Below are 22,948 nucleotides of genomic sequence, written 5' to 3' on the forward strand. Positions count from 1 at the left end.
TCTCGCTCTCGTGGCGTTGACAGCTGCAAGCAGCCGAGCGCTTATTAGGCAAATATGATTCAGGGCAGGCGGGGTGGGTCTTCAAAGCTTTTCCAGTGTGGAATCTCTGACGTAGGCCGACAATAATGGGATTTAGTGTAAAACATATTGCCTTACATTCATGTCCCCTCCTCTGCTGCGTCTTAAAGCTGGAAAACTTGTGCGCGCTCTGCATTCGCAATCAAAACAAGAGTCTATTATGCGGCACTGAGCTTCCCCGCCTCCCCTCCCCTCCCGGTCCTTACTTGGCTCATGTTGCCTGTGCAGTAAACAGCCCACAGATGTTTTACATTGATATTAACAAGTTTAATTTGTCCGCAGCCGGGGAGGGGGGCACAGCAATTATATCCATTTCGAGCAAGGTTTACAGTGAGTGGCTTTTTTGCGTAGGTCATTAGTTGTCTCAAAATAACCACCCCTAACCCCCATTGCCATAGCAACCTCAAGTGATGGGTTAAATTGGCTTATAACATGGGATAAATCATTAATGCAGAGAGCGAGAGGAGTGTGTGTGTTTTTATTATTTCCATTTCTGCATGGCTGCAACTGAGCTATTCAGCGGTCTTCTGTCATATTTTGAAACGGCTTTATTGCTTTGTCCTGATTTAAGGATAATTCACTGTGCTGTAATAGCTTTCAGCAGACGCACACTATGTGGTGTTTTTATACTTACTTATGCATACCAGGAATACTACAATACATTGAAACCAAAACATGCACAAATTGAATGCATTTTTCCCAGAAGAAATCATGCAAATCCTTTTAATCTCTTCCAGACACCCAAAAATGTTAACACAAAACACTTTTGATCTTGACAAAGTTGGCGATGATGAGCAGCGAAGGAGGAGGAGAAGAGATATCCGCACGGAGGACACCTTTATACTGTGCCACAAGTTATTTTTTTTAAATTCAGTAGTGTTTCTCGCCCTCTTTTTCAAAGTGCTGGCACTTGCAGCTGGATTTGGCTCCATTGTGGGTTATTTTGTAGCCATGATTGATAAGAAAAGCAGACTTGTGGCGCAATGGTTTTAGTTGGCAAAGAACTACAGTGTCAGAAGCTGATGATGTCATAGACGGGCGACGGAGCTGGGGGACAATGACTTCCGGTTTCCATGCTAACACGATGCTAACAGGGACGTCTTGTGATGAAAATACATTAGGGATCATGCGGTGTACGTTGTAGGCTAATTGGAAAATGTACACGAAACGAGGCAAAATTCTTGTGTAAATTTTCGACGTAAACCGAAAAACACGCTGATGATAACACGTACGTTAACCGAGGTCCCACGGTACTCTTTTTACCACTCGTCCATGTAGCAAATTGCACAGACAACACAAATCACAAATGATGCATCACGGAACCTCAGCAATCAACAAAGTTGTCGAGATTATTTTTTCCTGATTACGCTTCACTTGTTGCTAGGTAGAATTTGTAGGGCTTAATCATATTTGCCCCTAAGCTCACAACAAAAACATTAAAATAAGTTCATTTCCGCTCATTACGCCGTTTCCTTGGCAACTTACACAGCAGAGAAAGAGCAGGGAGAATCGGCAAGAACATAGCCAAATAATGCTTGTTTACATTGCTTTTGCAAATGATTCTATTAAAGGTCCCGTGTAGTATTTTTCAGCAATTTTAAACAAGTCAGAGAAGTCCCACAATAGTGTATTGGAAGTGTGTTGTCTAAAATCTAGCCTTGATGCTGGAATTAGACAGTTTAAAACTGCTTTTACTAGTAAGCCCTGCTGGGAACACGCCTTTTTATGTGTCTGTAGCTTTAATGCTAATGAGCTGTGGGCACTATACAGTAATAATGTGATAGCTTTATTTCCACAAAGTAAGATTCCTTATTTATAAATGGAATAATTTTGTAGTTGGAGCATAGAAAACCTGTGAAACCTGTGAAATTTTACAACAGTAAAGTAAAAAAAAATAAAGAGAAAAACGTTGTAATCTATCAAGAAAAAGTTGTAATTTTACCAGGATAACATAGTATTATTATGGGGAAAAAAATTAGTGCCATAAAGGTGAAATACTTAAGAAAAAATATAATTTTTTAAAGTCATAATAATATGTGAAACAAACAAAACAACAAATAAATTTGAGATTTTTGGAAAAAAAGTTATGTTACGAGAATAAAGTCAAACTATTATGGGAATAAAGTCCTGAGTAAAGGAATAAAATTTACAAGATGAAAGTTGAAATAGTTGGGGAAAAAACAACAGCAGAAATGGAAAAAAACAGCTGTAATAAAAAAAAAGAGAATAAAGTTGCAACCTTCTGAGAGTGAAGTTATATGTTTATGAGGTAAAATAATTTTAGTAGCATAAATTTGAAATATTAAGGAAAAAATAGGTTATTTTTAAAACATCATAATATGAGAAAAAAAGAAATAAAGTTTAAATTTTTGTAAAATGAGGTTTGGGAAAAAGTTGCAATATTAAGGGAATAAAGTCATAATATTACAGAAAGAAAATTTATGAAGATTATTAAACAAGAAAATGGAAATATTTGGGGGGAAAACAAGTTTTAGAACACCTCAATTTTTCCAGTTATTTATTGCCGTTGAAGTGCAATGAATAGCTTGAAGTGCTACAACAAAATTATGTATATTTCAGAATTATACAATATTATAGATGTAATTATATATTCTAATTATATATATTTCAGGTACCACGAAATGGGTCAACAATTTAAAGCTGCTCTGCAGAAATGGAGGTTGATCAAGCCTTGGCAGTTGGTGCAACTAATTCCGAGTTCTGGAGCACTTACCACCTCCTCTGTCAGCATAAAAGCAGCGTTTGGAACACACTGTGGCACTATACCCTTGTGAGCATCAGTTGAACGGTATTGAACTGTAGAAAGTCATTTGTTGCTACAAAAATGGCAAGAAAAAAAGGGACTTAACAATGGAAGAGAGACAGACCGTCTTAACGCTTCAAAATGTACGATTGTCCTCCACAGAAATTGGAGTGTTCGAAAACTTTTGACTGGTAGTGTATATAATTTCTTAGCATTGCAAATATCAAGGTGGCCCTTGCATCCTTTCATTTTTTTTTCTCAGGATGTGGAAAAAGTTTGGACACCCCTGTGTTAGAACATCATTAAAGAGTTTTGCATAACAGTGGACCTTTTAAACACACCGTAAGTAAGGACAGAACAAGTAACGAGCAAATGGATCTGGTGAGGCACGCTTCCACTCTGCGCTGAATGCGCGACTCGACATCGGTGTGTTTTTGTTGTCGTTGCGGTGGCGAGCTTGCGTTGGCCTCAGTGATGGCAAAAGCTCAGTCGGATGAGAAAAGTGCAAAGCACGACCAAACTAAGCCGTCTGCTTGCTGCCGCCATCTGCATACAGTTACGTTTTACATCTCCCCATCTGAGCGCAGGGATTAGACGCATGAATAATGGATTTATGTAAATGTGGAAAAAAAGGTGAGAATGACAGAGAAGGCTTTTTGCTAGATTGAGTTAGAGCTGCGTGTGAGATGTGTGTTTTCACTGCGCAGCAAGAAAAGCAAAACAACAACAGTATTGTTGAAACGGTCACAGTGTCACCTCCACATCTGAAGGATGCATTAATACGGAACATGATCTGCTCGCTGCATTTCAGTCAGGTTATTAAACTGTGAAGCCGCTCGGGGGGCCGCGACCTGTCCATGTAGCATCTGCAGAATACATCGCAATGATTTTTTTGTAAAACGTTCAAAATGTCAGCGGGCATCTGTGATCACATGATTCATTGCTGCGTATCAGCCTACCCTTTGTCTAAAGACACTGAAAAACGACCAGATTCTGCAGTCTAAGTGGTGATTCATACAATCTGTGGCTAGCTAGCATTGTATTTTCACGTGTAGGGTTTTTATGACAGCTGACACAACCTATATTTGTTGTTTGTGTGATTCAGTACACGCCTTTTGTAAGAGAAACAGATAACAGGTTCTAATAAAAACCCCAGTTGAGTTCCATTTCAGAGCCTTTACTTTGAAACACTGCAAACCAGAGCATACGGAAATAAAGCATTTCAGTTATGACCCAATTTACAAATCATTCCTCTGTGACATTCAACAGAAATGAAATGCAATTTACCAAGTGCGCTAGCTCTGTGCTAATATACATTGGAAATCCCATATATGCGCGAGTGATTAGCATTAGCTACTTACAGTATATGGTGATTTCGAACACCTCCGACTACAGTATAAAAATGTGTTTTGTGTTAACCTTTTTGAGAGTCAACCGCTGAGACATCAGAGACAGGGGACGTAACCTCCGGTTCCGGTTGCCATTTTGTTTAGCTAGCTAATAGGATGCTAACAAGGATGGACGTTTTGTGATAAAAATACATTAAGAACACAGTTGGACACGACAAGATGCGCTCCATATTGTACGCTAACTGAAGGATGCACCCAACCAGAGTTAAAACTGTGAAATTTTATGACGTTAACCAAAAAACACGCGAATAGAGGTTCCACTATAATCAGACATTTAAGGGGCTATCCACACGGAAACTTTGTCAGGTCAAAACAGCAAAGTATTTTCCCATATTGTTTTGAGAAGCCAAACTCTTTACTTTCATGACCCCACCAACTAACCGGAACTACGTTCCTCATCATCAAAATCCGACCAGAACTCGGCTCATGGGACGAAGTCGGGGGTAAGTCACCGTTGATGCACTACACCGCGGATGGGGATGCTACAACTTCATGTCAAAAAATCCGAACTACCCCTTTAAACAGAAACACAAGCTGCAGCGCAGCAGAAGAATACATGCCGACCGAGCGATTGAAATCCTGGAGAAATTTTTGTCAGGTCTGCAGGTGTTGACACCGTCAGCATTGTTGGTCATCGTCATGGCAGCCATGTACAGTATTTGCCTTCACTCCCACGTGGATGTACAGTACTGACGGAGGCCCCATCGAGCTGTAAATGATGCATCAAACAACACCAGTTGTAGCTCAGACACTAAATTACAGGAAATACAAGCTGGAAATCCATCTATTTATTTAGCAGCGAAGACACTGCGTCTTTTGATGTTTGTGAGCGTAGCGGAGCATCACACATATTTATGACCCGCAGCCAACAGCACACAGCAGGGCGCCCGTGCACAGAAATAACCCCGCAGTTACATACGGAACTTCAGCCCTGATTAAAAGCCGCGCCTCTCGCTCATGTAATTGGATTTTACCACGCTGTCCGCTCGGTGGTGGACGCACGTGATGGAGCGGGGAGAAATGTAACGCCGCGGTATAATGAGGCAAAGGGGCTAAAATTAGTCAGCCCACATTGCTCAGATCTCCAGTTACCCTCCCCTTTTAGTGGGCAGGGCGGGTACAGTATTGTGTGGGGATTACAGTAGTACGACGACTCACACACATGCACACACACACACACACACACACACACGGGGTGTAACGTTACTACGTGTAGACTAATTCACCTGATGGATGTTTAACGTCTCGGCGCTGATGATAGATAGGAGATCCACTGGGTGCCGCCGCCATTGTGCACCGAGTACAAGAGAGGGGCGTGCTGGCCTCATTTCTCAACAGGCTCTCTACCTTTTGTCATCTGCACACTTTCATTAATGCCCGGCAGCGTGATTAAAAATGTGTAAGTAGAAGCCGTGTTTGGCCTTGTATGTCGCCTTACAAGGCTGCCTCCTGCACAATCAGTCTGAATAATAACACAATGCGCTGTTACAAGGTTGAGTTTTAGCATATGATGGATGGCTTTGCAGGGGTTGAAGCGTTTATTGTTAGTAGTGCACATGCACTGGCCATTACATCATGGGGAAGAGCATTTTTCATCCATATGCAATGATCAGTCCATGCAATAATCATTAAAGTGGTAACGTGATACCACAGAACTCTACAACAGTAAAACTGAGCAAAATTTTAGTCATCTTCCTCTTTGGTGTATACTTGTTGCACAGTTATAAGTGACATTTCTGATTTTGTTGTCTTATTTAGTGCAATTTTGATATTGAATTTTCACTTATGCATTATTTGTATGCATGCAGTTATCATCTTCCTTAATGAAATGCCTTCATCAATTCCTCTAAAATGCACTTGCGACACATAATCATGGGTATTAATTAGGGCTGTCACAAGATCTCGCGAGACGAAAACATGACAAGATTTCTCGTTCAGGAAAAAACTGTCCCATGGGCACGAGGCATGGGACGATAATAAATAAATTAATAAATTAATCGCTCAATAAATAGAAATGAACTTCATACTTTTGCTGTTTCCTTGTCTCCCGTCTCTGTGCATTGGTTCAGCACAGCATGAACGGAGCGAGCTCTTTTTGTCAGTCATACAGTCCCTTTGTCTGGGTGGGTGTAGGCGGGGCCGCTAGCATGCACACAGAGTGAAGAAGAGTGTAACGTAGTAGAAATTAAATGAGTAAAAAGTACAATTTTTTTCACTGTACTCTTCTTAAAAGTAAAGTCTCGTAGTAGTCTTGTAGTGCCTGATTTCGTGTATCGTCTCGTCTCGTGACACCCCTAGTATTATAGTGTCATGTTTAAAAACATGACATAAAACATTTGCTTGGTTTGGCTTCAGTAAAAGTGGTTGCAACTGAGTGACATTTGGAAAATGCGGGTCTCAGGCCCTGATCTAGAAGGTTTAGGACTAGATTTGGTCATACTATCCATCCATTTTCCATGTCGCTTACCCTCATTAGGGTCGCAGAGGTATATGCCTATCCCAGCTGATTTTGGGCGAGAGGCAGGGTACACCCTGGACTGGTCGCCAGCCAATGGCAGGGCCAGTCACACTCACCTGTGGACAATTTAGAGTCGCCAGTTAACCTAACATGCATGCTTTTGGAATGTGGGAGGAAACCGGAGTACCCGGGGGAAACCCACACACGCACGGGGAGAACACGCAAACTCATGCTGACAACATGCTAACCACTCGGCCACCGCGTGGCCCGGTCATATTAGTCAACCGTATTTAGTCTTAGCTTCCGTCTAGTCACAATTTTGAACAAAACGTCAAAAGTTTTGGATGTTTTTTTTCTCCTGGATTAGTCTGTTTTTTTCCTCCCTCAATAATAAAAAGTTTCATTTAAAAACTGCATTTTGTGTTCAGTTGTGTTGTCATTGACTAATATTTACATTTGTTTGAGGATCTGAAACATTTAAGGGTAACAAATCTGCAAGAAAGTAAGAAATCAGGAAGGATAGTATTGAACTTTTTCCCCAACCTAATTTTCCAAAAATGACAACTTTATTTTGTTTTGTTTGTTTTTTGTAACATTATGACTTGAAAAATCATCTTTTTTCTTTAATATTTCATCTCTATACTACTACGTAAAATGAAAGTTTTTCCTAATAATAATACAAGTTTATCCTCGTAAAATCACAGCTTATAATATGACTTAATATTTTGACTTTATTCTTGTGAAATTGCAGCTGTTTTTCCATTTGTACGGTTCTCGGCCACTGTATTTCTGCTGTTTTGCTGCAGCATAATTTTCCAAAAATTACAACTTCGTTATTTTGTTTGTTTCTCATAATATTACAACTTTACAAAAAATAACGTCTTTTTTCTGTAACATTTCCACTTTATGCTACTAAATTGAGTTATTTGTCCTCATAATATTACAATGTTATTCTCATTTTAAATTAGAACTTTTTCTTGTTAGATTACAGCTTTTTTGTCTCAATATTTTGACTTTATTCTTGTAAAATGACTGATGATTTGTCCAAATCTACCGGTCTCGGGTTTCTTGTTAAATTTCATTTTTAAAATGTGCTCCCGGCCGATTAAAAAAAACAGCCGCTTTGTACACTTTGTACAGCCCCGCTATACGGTATAATAAAACTAAATAAGATGGCTGAGGTAAGGTAGCTGGGGTCAAAGGTGACGTTGTGCAATATTCTGTTGTTATGCACTCTTATCTAGTGCATATAGAAAACGCCTTTAAAGCAGCTCTTCTCGTCTTATGAACATGATAGTAAATGTTTTCAAGTCACTCCAGTCAGCCCATGTGAGTGAAAAGCACATTAATCATTAAAAGATGTCAGCATCTGCCGAGCATCACACCCTGTAGGAATAGGCTTTTAGATTTTAGTGGCTTTCTTATTGCTTTGGTGTGGCTGAAAACCGAACCTGAGCGCTCTTTTTAATTATCGTATTTTTGTTTAATCTCAGGTGTTTTTGGCAGCCACAACAACGCCGCCTGGCGAAGGCCGCCTTGTTATGTGGAATGTGGAACACTCAGGATTTTCATCACGTACCCGGTCGTTGTCGGTGTCTACAACGCAACAAACCCGATCCTTTTCTCCGACAATGAGCGTCTTTATTTGTGGCTTTTCCACACTCCTTTGAGTGCTGTCAAGTGATGTTTGTAGCACTTTAAAGACAAAACCCCCCCCCAAAATATCTTATTTCAAGCCACAAAATAGAACACCACAATAAACAGGCTTGTTAGCAGTGTATGAGCTGGGCCTGAGGTAAGATTCCCTTGTGTGGTTGCTTTTAAAGGGTGCTACTTTCACATTCACTGGCAGGGATCTCAGCTGCCAAAACATTTATTCCCTTTGCCTTTCCAAATTTTCACTCACCAGCTCTTTTTCAATCTCCAATAAAGAGACGTGTCCTGGAGGAACGTCGTCATCAATATCTGTATTTTTTTTGTACACTTGCTGCTCCTGGGCATGTTTGACAGACAACATGCAAAACCCTCGCCGGGGCAGAGATAAGAGCTCGAGTGGTGCCATTGATTAAGCAGGGACTTCATTATGGCGGCTGCCATTAACAATGAAGCCCCATTGACTGAGCCACTGCATGTCTGTGAGGCAAATCAGGGGCGATCATGCTAAAGAAAGAGCTTGTTGTCATCCACATTTTACTCAATTTAAAAATATCTGCACATCCTACACGGTTAGTATTAATAAAGTAGGCGCTATTTGAATAGTAGAGGAGATGAGCTGGTTGTAGCTTTGGCAACACTTGCAAATAAGTCTATTTAAAGGAGGAAGAACGTGATAATTGTTTGTTTGTTTTGGCCCCTAGGCTCCCCCTACTGGTGTACACGGTTACTGGTGATACTGTATGTCAAAATAACACATTTAGGCCGTTGGGGCACTTCCTGGTTCCAAAATATTGGGCTTCTGCAAGTAAATCAAAACTCAGAACATTGAAAGCATCGTTTTGATGTGAGAACTTTAAGTATACAAGATCATTCATATAATAATAATGATGACACACAAATAGTTAATGTCTGTCTGTCTGTCTTGTCATGTCAGGGAGGACAAAAAACGGCGTTGCATAATACCAATTGCCACTGGACTGTGGAGAAACGGCGTCGCCTTGTGGACACAAAGAGTACTACATGAATAAATGTCAATACATTAACAATAACTGTACAGTATATTAAAATAAAATTGTTTCATTAAAAAAAGATTTTAAAAAATTCATTAAAAAATACAAAAACAACATATCCATAGTTTACTATAGGATATGCACATATAGGTGAATGATCGATCATGTTATGTAATTAATATTAGCTTGTGTGTTTTAATATTTATTAAGGCTTTGATGCTGCAGTATGTGCTAAATACTGCAAATAACCATAGGAGTGTGTGCACAAACGTCAACTTTGACCTATACGCCATTTATCTTTATATTTCTCAACACTAATATCTTCTATATTACTTCAGATATGAAGAAAGGTTTTTTTCCTGTAAAAAAGAAAGGGCTGGAAAAAGACAGAACATGACAGGTCCCTCATAGGCTTTTGAGGAAGCATTTGATGGGCCTATTAACTTTCATGTAACATTGTTTCTTGCAGGCATGCACAGCTAGTGTGTGTGTGTGTGTGTGTGTGTGAGTGAGATTACAGCGAGAAATGTGCTTTCATACTCAACCTCTTTTACGCAAGTCCTGGAAGACACATACAGGGGCTGGGACACAAAAAAGCACAGCATCGACCCGGATGACGCTTTTGGTTTCGCATAAACTGAAATGAGTGATATTTGATGCTGTTAAATGCAACACGGACCCATTTGTAGAGATAAATTCGTGATGTTTTATGATTTAGGTTCGATATCATGGATGGAAAGGCGATTGCCTTCAGAGCAATGCTCAAAAATTGTCCGTATTCACAAAATGCCTCAAAGTAATGACTTCCACGTCTCACACGTCTTCAAACGCACCATGTTAACGCCGAATTGTGTTTTTAAATGAGACTGTGTGTGCCCATATGGGCAATGTTGCACTCTCCTGCTTTGTGTACCTTCCAGGACCTGTGGCAATCCATTCAAGGCAGCAAGTTTGGAGAGCGTGTTGAGTTGAATCGATTCATAACGTCGAGATGGAGCCGAACTCACTCAAGGTAACGTCTGCACAGCCTTCTCACTTCTCTTTATTTATCTTTTCATTTTAACCACAAAAACACAACTTTGAAATATTATCGTATGTTCAGCGTTGACCGCATATTATGTGTCACGGAGTCTTCTAACGGCTATAAATAGCGACATTGTTATAGGAAATAAGCGCAATATACCCTGACGGCGGCATTGGCTGTACATTTATTTGCCCAAATACTCACCAAACATGTATTTGACTATTTATATGTGTTTTTAATTTTCCCCACAGTGGGTGGGCTCGTCTTGCGGTTTACACGGACCATATATATTCTATAAAGCCTTCAAATTCAACCGGGACACCAAAGCGAGGATCTTGTCCCTGGGAGACTTTTTCTTGGTGCGATGTAAGCCGGAGGAGCCTGTTTGCATAGCGGAGCTGCAGCTTCTCTGGGAGGAAAGGACGAGCAAGCAACTTTTATCCAGCTCCAAACTTTATTTTCTACCAGAGGACACTCCCCAGGGACGGAATGTCTCCCACGGAGAGGTAGGAAATATTCAAGCTGCTTGAAAACAAACAAACAAACAAAAATGTCGCCTTTTCTCCACTTTATTGTCCATGCATGCATGCATGCATAACCCCCCCCTCTCTGCAACGCCTCCTCATCCCCTCTTCCATTCCATTCCCTGGCATATTTAATGCATTAATTAGTTGGCTTTGGGACGTGAGCTCAGTGACATTGGTTGTACTTTGTTGTTTTGTGTCGTGCGTGCACTTGTCCAGTCGCATGATCTAGTAGCAATAATAAAGAAGCATAACAGAGCCTGTCAAATTGTGACATACGTAAGGCGGAAACGGCACTGTACGCACACGCACTCTTGCTGATTTATTGATAGGGCGATGTTATGCATCTGATGCTTGTATTCTTCATGCTGGTAGTGCAACGCTCTGATTACTCAGCTGATGTTTATGTCTCTCCTACAGTATCTGTGCACTTTAATGTCTCCGCCTCCTCTCGTTTCTGGTTGCTTTTGATTACACAAAAAACAGATTCTCTTGTTATGTGGCAGCAGAGCACAAAGAAAGCTTGTGTTTGTGCTTGAGTCTTCCGCTCAAGGTTTACTTACATTCTTTCCTCTTGAGTAATAAGAGTGCCTATCACGTTTCCCTTTCATGAGAAACATGGCTATTTATGGCTCTGCAGCTTACACAAGCTATCATCTTTGTCGCTCAAATGCCTATTATGAGCGGGGTATCATCTCCAAGAGATCCCCCCCCAACATCGTCCTCTCCTTCCCTCTAAATGAAAATAACTGCCTTTAACAGGCTGCAATTATTTAGTTATCACTTAAAGGCCAACTTGTGCAACATCTTAGTCCCGCCTCCTTTTCCTTTTGCAACCATTCTTCCCATAGGAAATACCACAAATAGAATTAATCTGTTCCAGGGTCAAACTGTCAACATTGTGACACGTTAACTGCGCATTTAACATTGTGACCTTTTCAACTTTCTTGGAGGTGTAAAAATAAGTTAACCACCGTATGTTGAAACCTACAAAGATGAAATAGCCGACTCAGGTTGACCGTAATGACTGGAAAACACAATTAAATAAAAACTCTAATGAAAAATGTTGTAAAATGTTCTAATAAGGTATTCACGACATTGATGGAAAATAGCTGAAATATTGCAAAAGTGATGTCGAAATTTATGAGGAAAATTTTGAAATATTTGGAGGATGAAGCCTGCGTGAATATGAGGAAAAAAATGTGTCCTATTGCTCGAAAAACGTGGTAAATGTAATAATTTCAGAAAATTTAATTTGTGGCAATAAAGTTTTTTGTAATATTCTGAGGAATGTGTCAAAATTATGAGATCAAAGTCATCATTGTGGAGTAGCTGTACACAAGAAAGAACAACGGTTAGCAGGAAAAAGTAGTAATATTCTGAAAAAGCCATAACATTGTGAGCAAATCATGTGTACATAATTTATTACAAAGCAATATGACGCAACAAAAGTTGAAATACTGCATGATTGAAAGATTTTGTTATCACTTAAAGGCACACTTGTGCAACATCTTAGCCCCGCCCCTTTTCCCTTTACAGCCATTCTTCCCACAGGAAACGCTACAAGTGGAATGAATCTGTTCCAGGGTCCAACTGTCAACATTGCGACACATTTATTAACTGTGCGTTTCAGATTTGGACCTTTTCAACTGTCTCACAAGTGTAAAAATAAGTCAACCGCTGTATGTTGAAGCTTAAAAAAGACAAATACCGTACTCGCCAAAGCAATCATTCAAAAAGTCGTACTGTGGTGAGGAAAAAAGTTGTGATGTTCTGAGAATATTTTCAAAATATTGCTGGAGAAAAGTTGAAATTTTGCAAGAGTAATGTCATAATTTTATGAGGACAAATGTGAAATACTTGAATGAGAATGAAGCTTCTTCGAATATGAGGGGAAAAAAAACGTGATAAATTTAATACATTTATGAGAATTGAGTTTGCGAGATTAAGTTTTAAAATTACGAGGAGTAACGTTAACCTTATGAGATCAAAGTTGTAATTCAGGAGTACATTAAAGATGCTGCTATGAGGAAAAAAAAGTAGTAATGTTTGGAAAAAATGTGAGTATTGTGAGAAAAAAAGTTCTATTTCATGTATGTATAGTTATTATAAAGCAATATTACTATTATTATTCATTATATTGCGTAATGCTGCTGTAACAAGTGAATTTCCCTGCTGTGGGATAAATAAAGTACAATACGAATACGAATATCTTAGCTCCGTCCCTTTTTCCTTTTACATAAGTTCTTCCCATAGGAAACGCTAATCTGTTCCAGGGTCCAACTGTCAACATTGCGACACAATTATTAACTGTGCGTTTCAGATTTAGACCTTTTCAACTGTCTCACAAGTGTAAAAATAAGTCAACCGCTGTATGTTGAAGCTTAAAAACGATAAATAATGTACTCGTCAAAGCAATCATTCAAAAAGTGGCAATTTGGTGAGAAAAAAAGTTGTGATGTTCACATTTGGGCCTTTTCAACTGTCTTACAAGTGTAAAAATAAGTCAACCGCAGTATGTTGAAAATAAAAAATGATAAATAACATGCTCACCGTTGAAAGAAGTACAAATAAAAAGGGAATATACTGAGAATATTGCTGGAAAATAGTTGAAATGTTGCAAGAGTGATGTTTTAGTTTTATGAAGAAAAATCCGAAATATTTGTAGAATGAAGCTTGTGTGAATATGAGGAAAAAAATGCGTAATATTGCCAGAAAAATGTGGCAAGTTAAATACATTTATGAGAATGACATTTTTGTGAGAATGTAGTTGTAAAATGCGGCAGTGGCTCAGGGGGCACAGCACCCAGTGACTGGTGGAAGGGGCGAGGATCGAACCGCCAACCTTCCGGTTTCTTTCTGGTTTCTGGACGACCTGCTGTCGTTGTGTCCCTGGGCGAGACACTTGACCCGCCATGCCTCCAGTGCTGCCCACACTGGTGTATGAATGTGACTGAATGTTTGGTGGTGGTCGGAGAGGCGCAAATTTGCCTCAAACTACCCCGGGGCAGCTGTGGATACAGCTGTAGTTTACCACCACCAGTGTGTGACTGAGGAGCGAATGACTCGGCGAATGAACGGGTTCATTTCATCGTGACGCGCTTTGGGTGCCTTGAAAACTACCATAAAAATATAATTATTATTATAAGATCAAAGTGGTGAATTTGGAGTACATGTACATTTAAGGGAACTACTAACGAGAAAAACAAGTTGTAATACTCTGAAAAAGTCATAACATTGTGAGTATATCTGTATTATGTAAAAAAAATACTTGAAATACTGAAAGAGTAAAGCTGTAATTGTATGAGGGAAAAATCGTCACAAGAATAAAGTCGTAGCTTGTGAGAAAATGTTATACTATTATGGTATGGATAGTAATATACCAGAATTGCGTAGAGCAGGATTAAGTCAAGGGAGATTATTGGGTGTGCCTGGGAGGCGAGTCTCTTCACATGAAGGCAGGACATGTAAACTCTCTGCTGCTGTTATTATTACCGCTTGTCACTTTTCGCCTTACTGTACTGAGACAGACGGCACTTTTGTGTCGCCACGCTGCCGCTGTGTCACAATAACTTGTGATTTCTGGCTCAGAGGTTATGGTCACACTTTTCCTCTTTACATGTGCTGTTGGCTCTTCCGCCAGTGTCTTAGCATTGCTTACATTCCTATCGAAATCTGGAAAATATCCTTTTATCTCTCCTCTGTCAAGCAAATATTTTCTCTTTGGACGCAATCAAAGCAAAGACAATCATCCTGTTAGTGAAATTGATGACAGGACAAAAAAAAAAAAAAGGAAGAAAATCATATCTTATGGAGCCAAAAAAGCAATTTCCTCCCCCTCTTTTCTTTTGCATGAATTATGCAGCAGCTTGCATCACATCAGCGCTTGCAAACAGCACACTCACTTTGAAGACTTGCATGGGGGGTGGGGGGAGCATGATTTTTGTTCTGCGGATGATGCGTTCAAGTGCAACACATTTGCTCCCCTGCTCTGTACTGTACATTACAAGGAGAGGGGAGGGTGTGGGTGGGGGCAACTGGTCTTGACAAGCTCCAGTCCGTTTATGACCTTCGCTGAGCACATTCTCGCTGACTTTGCCCCGCGACGATAATCTGTGCCGCATGAGTCAGCGAGGAACGTTTACAGATGCAACATATAATCCAAAAAAACAAACATTAGCGCAGGGGGGGGGAAAGGGGGCTTTAAACCCCAGCCTTACACAGAGATATTAAACGTGTGCCCGTGTGGGAAAATGTAAACATGACAGGGGGAATTACATTTTTAGCCACGGTGGTGGCGGGGGGGGGTATGCCTTTATGAATCCCCCCCAACCCCCATTAGTCACATTCTCTGCAGGACTGGCTCATGAGGGCAGATTAATGGCCGCCGAGTCATTCGGAACTGTAAATTTGTAACCCGGGCTCGTCTGAGAGCAAGCGCTTCAGATTAGCCCAGTGACCCCCACGCAGACATGAACTTTGCTTCTCCCAGGAAGCAGTGAAGCATTTACTGCAACTCCGCCGGTAATTTGAGGCGCATGACACAAGTTCTTGCGTTGACATTTGTAAACACACAACTCTTGTCATGTTGCTGCATTTTTGGAAGATCCCCATCGTGTGAACGGCGATTATCTTAAAGCTGTAGCACCCGTGCAATTCTGTCATTGCATCAAATCAGCCTTTTATTGAAGCAGCTCGCCAGGATTGGATTACCAATTCAGTGGCGTCCTCTGTGCCCAGCAGTGATGTCATTTCCTGCTTGTTTCTCTGCTGTTTGTTTGCCCCTCAACTCCTCTCCCGCCTCGGGTTTTGGCCGTGCTGTGCACTGACAAGAGGTGCCAACCCGTGACCTACTGTGCTTGTTTTTTTTTCTGTCACTAGGGGGGTCGGAGGTCAATTCCTTTTAAAGGCAGCCAGTGTTAAATCCGGCCGGCCAGGGCCGGAGCTAAGAAATAATGGTTCACTCAAGCAAACGTGGTGTCAGCTACGAAGGATTACTGAGGTCATCGCGGAAAAACTCAATTATGACAATGCGGTCACTATAATACTGTGTGGGAATAAAGTTGTTATATTATGAGAAAATATTGTAATATTACAAGAAATATTTAAAATATTTGTATTAATATCATGAGATTGAAGATGTATTATTAGGAGGGAAAAAAAGAAATAAAAAGCTGTTCTTAGAGATGCTGATATTGGCTTTCTTACCCATATCCAATATATTGTCCAGCACTTGATGGCAGATACCAATATCAACCGATATCGATATAGGCAGGAGCTCTTCCTCAAACTTGTCATGAATGAACATTATGCTGCTTTACTGCAGGGGTGTCCAAAGTGCGGCAAGGGGGCCGCTTGCGGCCCCCAGCTTGATATTTATTGGCACATGGCATATCCTAAAAATAAAATTAAACAGGAAAAGTTAAAAAAAAAAATATTCTGTTCATTCTCCCAAAAAAAGGAAAGAAAATGAACAGGAACATAAGAAACATTAATACCAATAATATAGGAGTGTTATTTCATGTCTAGAGGGCTCTAATAATGGTTAAAAAACATATTTAGAAAGTCATAAACAGCTTTTCTATGCTCTAACTACAAAAATCTTCTGTTTATTAATATTGAATCCTATCGTGCAGAAATTCTGGTCGGGTCTGGAACAAATTAACGACGATAAACGTGGGACGACTGTACTAATGAACTCTTATAACAATACAGGTATGCTGTGTCACCTGTAACGCAAAGCTGACATGCAAGCGGTGTTTTATTTCAACGTACATAACCTTCAGCATAGCTGCGTGGGTTGGTTTTGGCCCCCCCATATCCTTTGATTTTTCAGTATGCGGCCCTCTTTGAAAAAAGTTTGAACGCCCCAGTTTTACCGTGACGCCACTGGTTGCATTTTACAAATAAACACTGCAACATGCAATGTAACTTATAGAAAAATTGACAGATTTTTTAAAAACATTTTTCCATAAAAAATCATGAGCAATAGTCAACTTAAATGACATGTTCTCCTGCTACCAACAAGTAAGACAGATTAGTGTTAATAAATGTACAAATAGGAATGCAAGTAAATAATGCTGGCGATAATACAATTGTGAAAGCGGCACATTTCGATGTGGCACAAACATCCGTAGAAGAACAAAGTCTCCCGACTAATACAATCAGTGAAATTATAAACTGGGCTCATTCAGCACATCACGCATGAACGCAGCATGAATGAAACATATTAGATGAGAAGTATTAAAGTAAGACGCTTTAGTGCCCCCTCGCATAACTGGTGCTTTCATTGCAATTAAACCCGTGAAAAGAATTCATGCGGACACGCTGAGCTAGGAAGCTTGTTGCTGTGTGGAGCGCGCCAATGTCATTATTGGCACAAAAAAGGATACCGAAATAATAATAATAATGATAATATATTATTGGACATCCGTAGTTGTTATATTATAAGAAAATGTTTGACATTTTTATGCGTAATAGTACATGAAAAAAAATACGAGTGTAATTGTTGTAATTGATATGAAAACATGAGGAAAAAGTATTGACTTTTGTGAAAATGGAAGAATGATTTTTAAAAATGAAGTTGTGCTATGAGGAGAAAAGATGACGGAAAAATATCACAATGAAAAAATTGTACAATAATAAGTAGTATTTAAAAAAAAAAGTAATATTACAATAATTAAGCTGTAATTTTATGAGAAACTTGGAAGAATAAAGTTGGTTTATTTTAAAAAATGTAATTGGATGAGAATAAAAAACTACTAAAAGTTAAACTAAGTAAATAAATAATTAAAATATTACCAGCTCTGAGTCATACTATTAGGAGGAAAAATATTATGGTAAAAATATCACAATGAAAAAATTGTACAATAATAAGTAGTATTTAAAAAAAAGTAATATTACAATAACTAAGCTGTAATTTTATGAGAGACTTGCAAGAATAAAGTTAGTTTATTTAAAAAAATGTAATTGGATGAGAATAAAGAACTACTAAAAGTTAAACTGAGTGAATAAATAATTCAAATATTACCAGCTCCGAGTCATACTATTAGGAGGAAAAACGTTATGGTAAAAATGTAAAGATGATCATGGTAACAGGAGAACAAATGAAAGTGCTGTAACAGTACAGGAAATAAGTTGTGATATCCTGCACAAAAACGTAATATTTGACATGAATGTTCAAGTCACTTCTTAAAATGACTTCATCCATGTATACATACACCTTTCTCGTAACGTTACATCACTCTTCCTCATGTTGTTTTTTTTCTTATCAACGTGACCCCAAAACTCTTTTTGTCCTCGTGCTGCCTGGCACACAGATCTGGAGCCAAGCACTGATGTATTTCATCTGAGTTAACTATTAAGTCCATATGTGGAGGAAGCTGTTATGTTTCATTGTATGGCGGGGCCTGGCGGGCTTCGTTCACCCCCACCGGTTGAGCCCTGCTCGCTCTTTAAACAGGCTTTGTGTGGAGTTGCTCAGCCATTATGACAAACCCTCCACTGGGGCCTCCTCGCTATTTGTCTGCCTGCAAACTGCCAGCGACTAAACATTCACGTGGTTTTAAAACTCAACCAGTGACACCTTGCTTTCCACTCGCTCTAAGTCTACTGATGCTTCACACGATATGAAGAAACATATCGTTGAATGAACTCAAAAGTGGGGTTTGTCTTTGTCATGTATTGGACGTTGCAGGTGTATCCAATGTGTGCTGTTTGTGCAAGATAATACTTCTAATCTTGAACGGCTGCTGCACACAAAAGGGTGAGCATTTGACAAAACATGCACCCTACCACATGGTGGCACCGTTGTTAAACCCCAATACGCTGGAGTGACTTGAAATTTCTCACACAGCTCACTACAAAAGCCGAAACGTCTTTGCAGGGACCCCAGACTTAGCAACTCAGTGTGCGTAAGTCAGTGTTTATTTGTCTAATGATGAGGAGACTTTGAGGATATCTGTAATGCAGTACATCCACAATGCTGCTGCTCGAGTCCTGACTAGAACCAGTAAATATGACCACGTTAGTCCAGTACTCAGGTGCAAGTCTTGTCATGGTCTTGCGCCAAAGTACATCTCTGACATGTTAGAGCCACATAAACCATCTCGGGCTATGAGAAGCTCGAGGAGGGGCCTCAGCGGGTGCCCAGAATCAGGACTAAACACTATGAGGCTACGTTTCAGTTTAATGCTGCCAAAATCTGGAACAGTCTTCCAGGAGATGTGCGACAATCCTCAATTTCAAATCCAGGCTGAAAACACTTCTATTCCACTTTGCATTTGACAGCTGAAAGTATTTTACCTGCACTCTTCATTCTTAATTTTCATTTAATTATTTGTCTTTTTTTTATGGAATGCTTTATGGAATTTTATGCAATGATTTTAGAATGATTTGATGTTTTTATGGAATGATTTTATGAAGGGATCTTAGCCTTCTTTTCTGTAAAGAGCTTTGAATTACATAGTGTGTGAATTGTGCTCTATAAATACTGTGAACTTGCCTTGCCTTGCCCTGCCTAATACATGTACTCTAGCATGTCTTACAAAGCATTTTCAGTGTTAAAAAAGAATCTCAAGTGACTAGAAATGTTTTTTGACCTTATTATTTGGCCAATGAGCGTTTAATGTGCATATAAATACTTGGACGATGCCTGTCGGAGTACATGGTGGTTGTTAGTGGTTATTTTCTTGTATGGAATCTCATTAGATGGTGCAGGTGTAGCTAATGTTGCAGCCGGTGGGTGTATTCTTGGATTGCGTCAAGTTAATGCGCTATTATAATCACCTTTGATTTCTTCTGACCTCTCTCACACACACAAACATGCACAGTGACAGGCTAGGAGTGCAGCAGTAGGCTTGTATTGATTGCTGTGGAAAGCTCTTTGGCATACATCCAGGGCCGTTTCTTCACAACATGGCAGTAGTCCATGCGTGTGCTCCAGAAGCCAGCTTGTAGGCAAATTAGATTGTATTCATTTGCTGCTTCTTTGATTTTTCCTGAGGGGGTGGGGGGTGATGCCCTGAATGACTAATTCGGGCATGTGGGACATACAGTACATACTAGCGAAGTAAGTGGCTTAGCTGTGCAGCGTTTTGATGCATAAGGTGTTGGTGTTGAATAAATGAGTGTGAATGCGATGCGACACAGTGATCTTTGTGTGTGTCGCTTGCTTGTCGTGTGCATTATATAGCAAAACATCTCCTCACGCATGCGACAACGGCAGGAATTCAGAGGTGGTGGTGTTGGCGGTGGGGCGCTTGGTTAATGTGCACGCCTGCGCCGCAGAACAAGTCATTAACTCAGAACGCTGCCCTCAAGTGAATTCCTCGCCATTGCTGAAATAGCATGTAAATTATTACCAGCTTTTTAGGATAGTGTAATTTAAAACCTTTCCAATGGAATACACTCAACTTCAAAGGCTATAAAAATATGAACTCTGCTTTTGGTTGCTTTTCTCCCCCCCCCAGCCTTTTCTCCACACTTTGTCTTTCACAATCTTTTAATTCTTTTTGTTCTTGTAATGATAGGTTCCTGCAGCCTCTGCTTTTGTCAACACTCGCAAGACTTTCCCATGCCGCTTTCTTTTTTGTCATTGTCATTTACGCCAGGCTTTATAGATAGCTTGGAGCAAATAAAAAGCCATAAATACAAGCAAAAAGATGTAATATTATGAGGAAAAGGTTGACATATTATTAGAACTCAGTTCTATTTTTATGATACAAATTGGTTATATCTCTGTAAAGGACACTAAGGGAAAAAAGGCTTTTCTAATACAGCAAATAAAAAAAGTAAAAATAATAATTGTAAATCTAGGTTTCTATACTGAGACTGCTGCACTTGCAACTCGGACCAGGATAAGCGGAAAAAAATAGATAAAAAATAAATAAAAAATAAATAAGATAAAAAAATAAATACATATATAATTTTAAAAATGTATTTATGAATTTTAATATATTTTTACTTCTTATAAATAATATATTCAATTTATTATAGATAATTTATCTTATCTTTATACATTTTAAATGACTTAATTCTTTTAAATATGTATGTATTTATTAATAGCATCCATCCATCCATCCATCCATCCATTTGCCTCCCTAGGGTCACAGGGTTATGCTGGAGCCTATCCCAGCTGACTTTGGGCGTAGCATTATATTAATTTAGCAATGAACTTTTTTGTATTATGTGTTTATTATACATCCAGACACACCCTCTATTACAAGAAAAGATTATATTGTAATGCGGAAAAAAATCATATACAGTAATGTCTCATTTATTGTGGTTAATTGGTTTAGAAATGGAATATTTAGAGCATAGAAAGCTTGTTTTCGACCTTCTAAATACGTTTTTTAACATTATTAGAGCCCTCCAGACATGAAATAACACCCCTAGAGGCACCTTTACACTCGCATTACCCAATATAGGCGACATAACAAAAAATAAGACATATTAGACATAAATAAGACATAGACAGACAGACTCATACGTTAGCATTTGGAGAGTTCCTTTTTTCTGGACAGCGTACTTCCTGCGGAGGCTAATGTCTCATCAACGTAACATGGTCGACGCTTAGTGACCAGTGTGGACTACTTGAATGCGTCTTCTGAATGCCTGATATTTGTATTTTTGTTTGTTTAGCCATTTTTATGCTTGACAATGCGTAATTTAGGCCAGTGATGCGTCACATTTGATTCAAGACCACAAAGCAGTGATCATTTATGGATTCATTTATTTGAAAAACTGTGATGGAGTGAAGCAGCGCAATTTGAACCATGAAGTGGCGAGGAAAAAGTTGAAATGCCAGAACTGAGTTATATTTTTATGATTGAAAAATATGAGGAAAAAAGTTGTTGTAGTACAAGAACAAAGTTGTAATTTTATGACAAAAAAACACGAAATTCTGAGCGTAATGTCAACATCACAAGGAAAGAAGACGTAATATGCGGAAAAGCCGAAATATTATGCATAGTATGTGAAAAGATCTAATGAGAATAAAGTAGTTGTGTTTCAGTGACAAACCAGTCAGACTGGCAAACAACAAACTCCACGGGCTGGCGGCCTCTCAGGACGGTTATTATAACCTTTGGAGGAGAAACGCTCTCCTTTTTTATTTTCACATTAGGCTTTCTTGGAATCAGGGCTGTTAAAACTCCAGGCTACAAAGCTGCTGCAGAGATTCCAAGAAGGCTGACGCAGCATTTTTTTTTTTTTTTAATGCAGCGTCACCCAACAAGGATGGATGCCTCACCCTCTTTGACAAAGCCTTTGAAAACTTGGAGCCGTATTTCCTCTTTGCTGCTTGTGTCTTTGAAAGGGAAGTTCATACATCAGCTTGTAAGAGCAATCTCCTAATGGAATCAGTGAATAAAAGATGAGTTCAGTGCCCCTGCAGATAATACAGCAACTTCTATGCATATGAATAAACTGCATGCATTAAGCCCCGGTGCACAACATTATATGCGATAATTTTTCAGTCATGTGGAGGGGAGGTAGATAATGAACTCATATTGTGTTTCATACTCCTCAGCCCTCCCATATCTCCCTCTTCTCCTACTCTGTCTCCTTATTGTCCATGTCACCATGTCCATTACTCAATTACTAATCTCCTCTGGCCTCAGGAATTCCTGCGCTGACCTCTGGGAAGGCAGCAGGCTGAAGCCTTCCCAGCATGACAGCAGCTTCCCTGTATGTGTGCATGTACGTGTGTGTAGTCGCCCCCGTATAGAAAGACACCCACCCACTGAGAGCAGCAGCCGCCCCCCCCCCCCAATACCCACCCCCAAAGTCCTGTCCGAGGGATGGTGAGGAGCTCCCGCTGGAAAAGGACGGACGGGACTTGCGATTCTAGGATTGTACTAGTGATGGCAAAAAGGAAAATTGTGATGATAACCATAGAAGCACAAATAGAACCACCGCGACAGAGCAGGTTCTGTGTGTTTTCTAAGGTAGATAATTCTGATAGATGACAAGAAAAAAGCCATGAAATTGTTCTGAAAAAGTCGTAATAGTACAAAGAAAAACT

The 22,948-nt window shown here is 39.6% G+C and overlaps 1 protein-coding gene across 6 annotated transcripts in view; it reads left to right on the top strand.

Moving 5' to 3' along the window:
• arid5b (AT-rich interaction domain 5B) overlaps positions 1–22,948 on the top strand; it is a 154,577-nt gene that overhangs the window by 26,883 nt on the left and 104,746 nt on the right. For 5 of the 6 annotated variants that reach the window (XM_054798655.1, XM_054798658.1, XM_054798656.1 and 2 more), the window contains 2 exons: positions 10,296–10,387; positions 10,651–10,905. In XM_054798655.1, the coding sequence (XP_054654630.1) occupies positions 10,367–10,387; positions 10,651–10,905 (276 nt within the window). In that variant the 5' untranslated portion in view covers positions 10,296–10,366. Of the gene's footprint in view, positions 1–9,758; positions 10,388–10,650; positions 10,906–22,948 lie in introns of those variants that run through there. The other variant, XM_054798660.1, reaches the window with a different exon arrangement.

Source organism: Dunckerocampus dactyliophorus, chromosome 14 (genome assembly GCF_027744805.1).
Source record: "Dunckerocampus dactyliophorus isolate RoL2022-P2 chromosome 14, RoL_Ddac_1.1, whole genome shotgun sequence".
Taxonomy (NCBI): Eukaryota; Metazoa; Chordata; class Actinopteri; order Syngnathiformes; family Syngnathidae; genus Dunckerocampus; species Dunckerocampus dactyliophorus.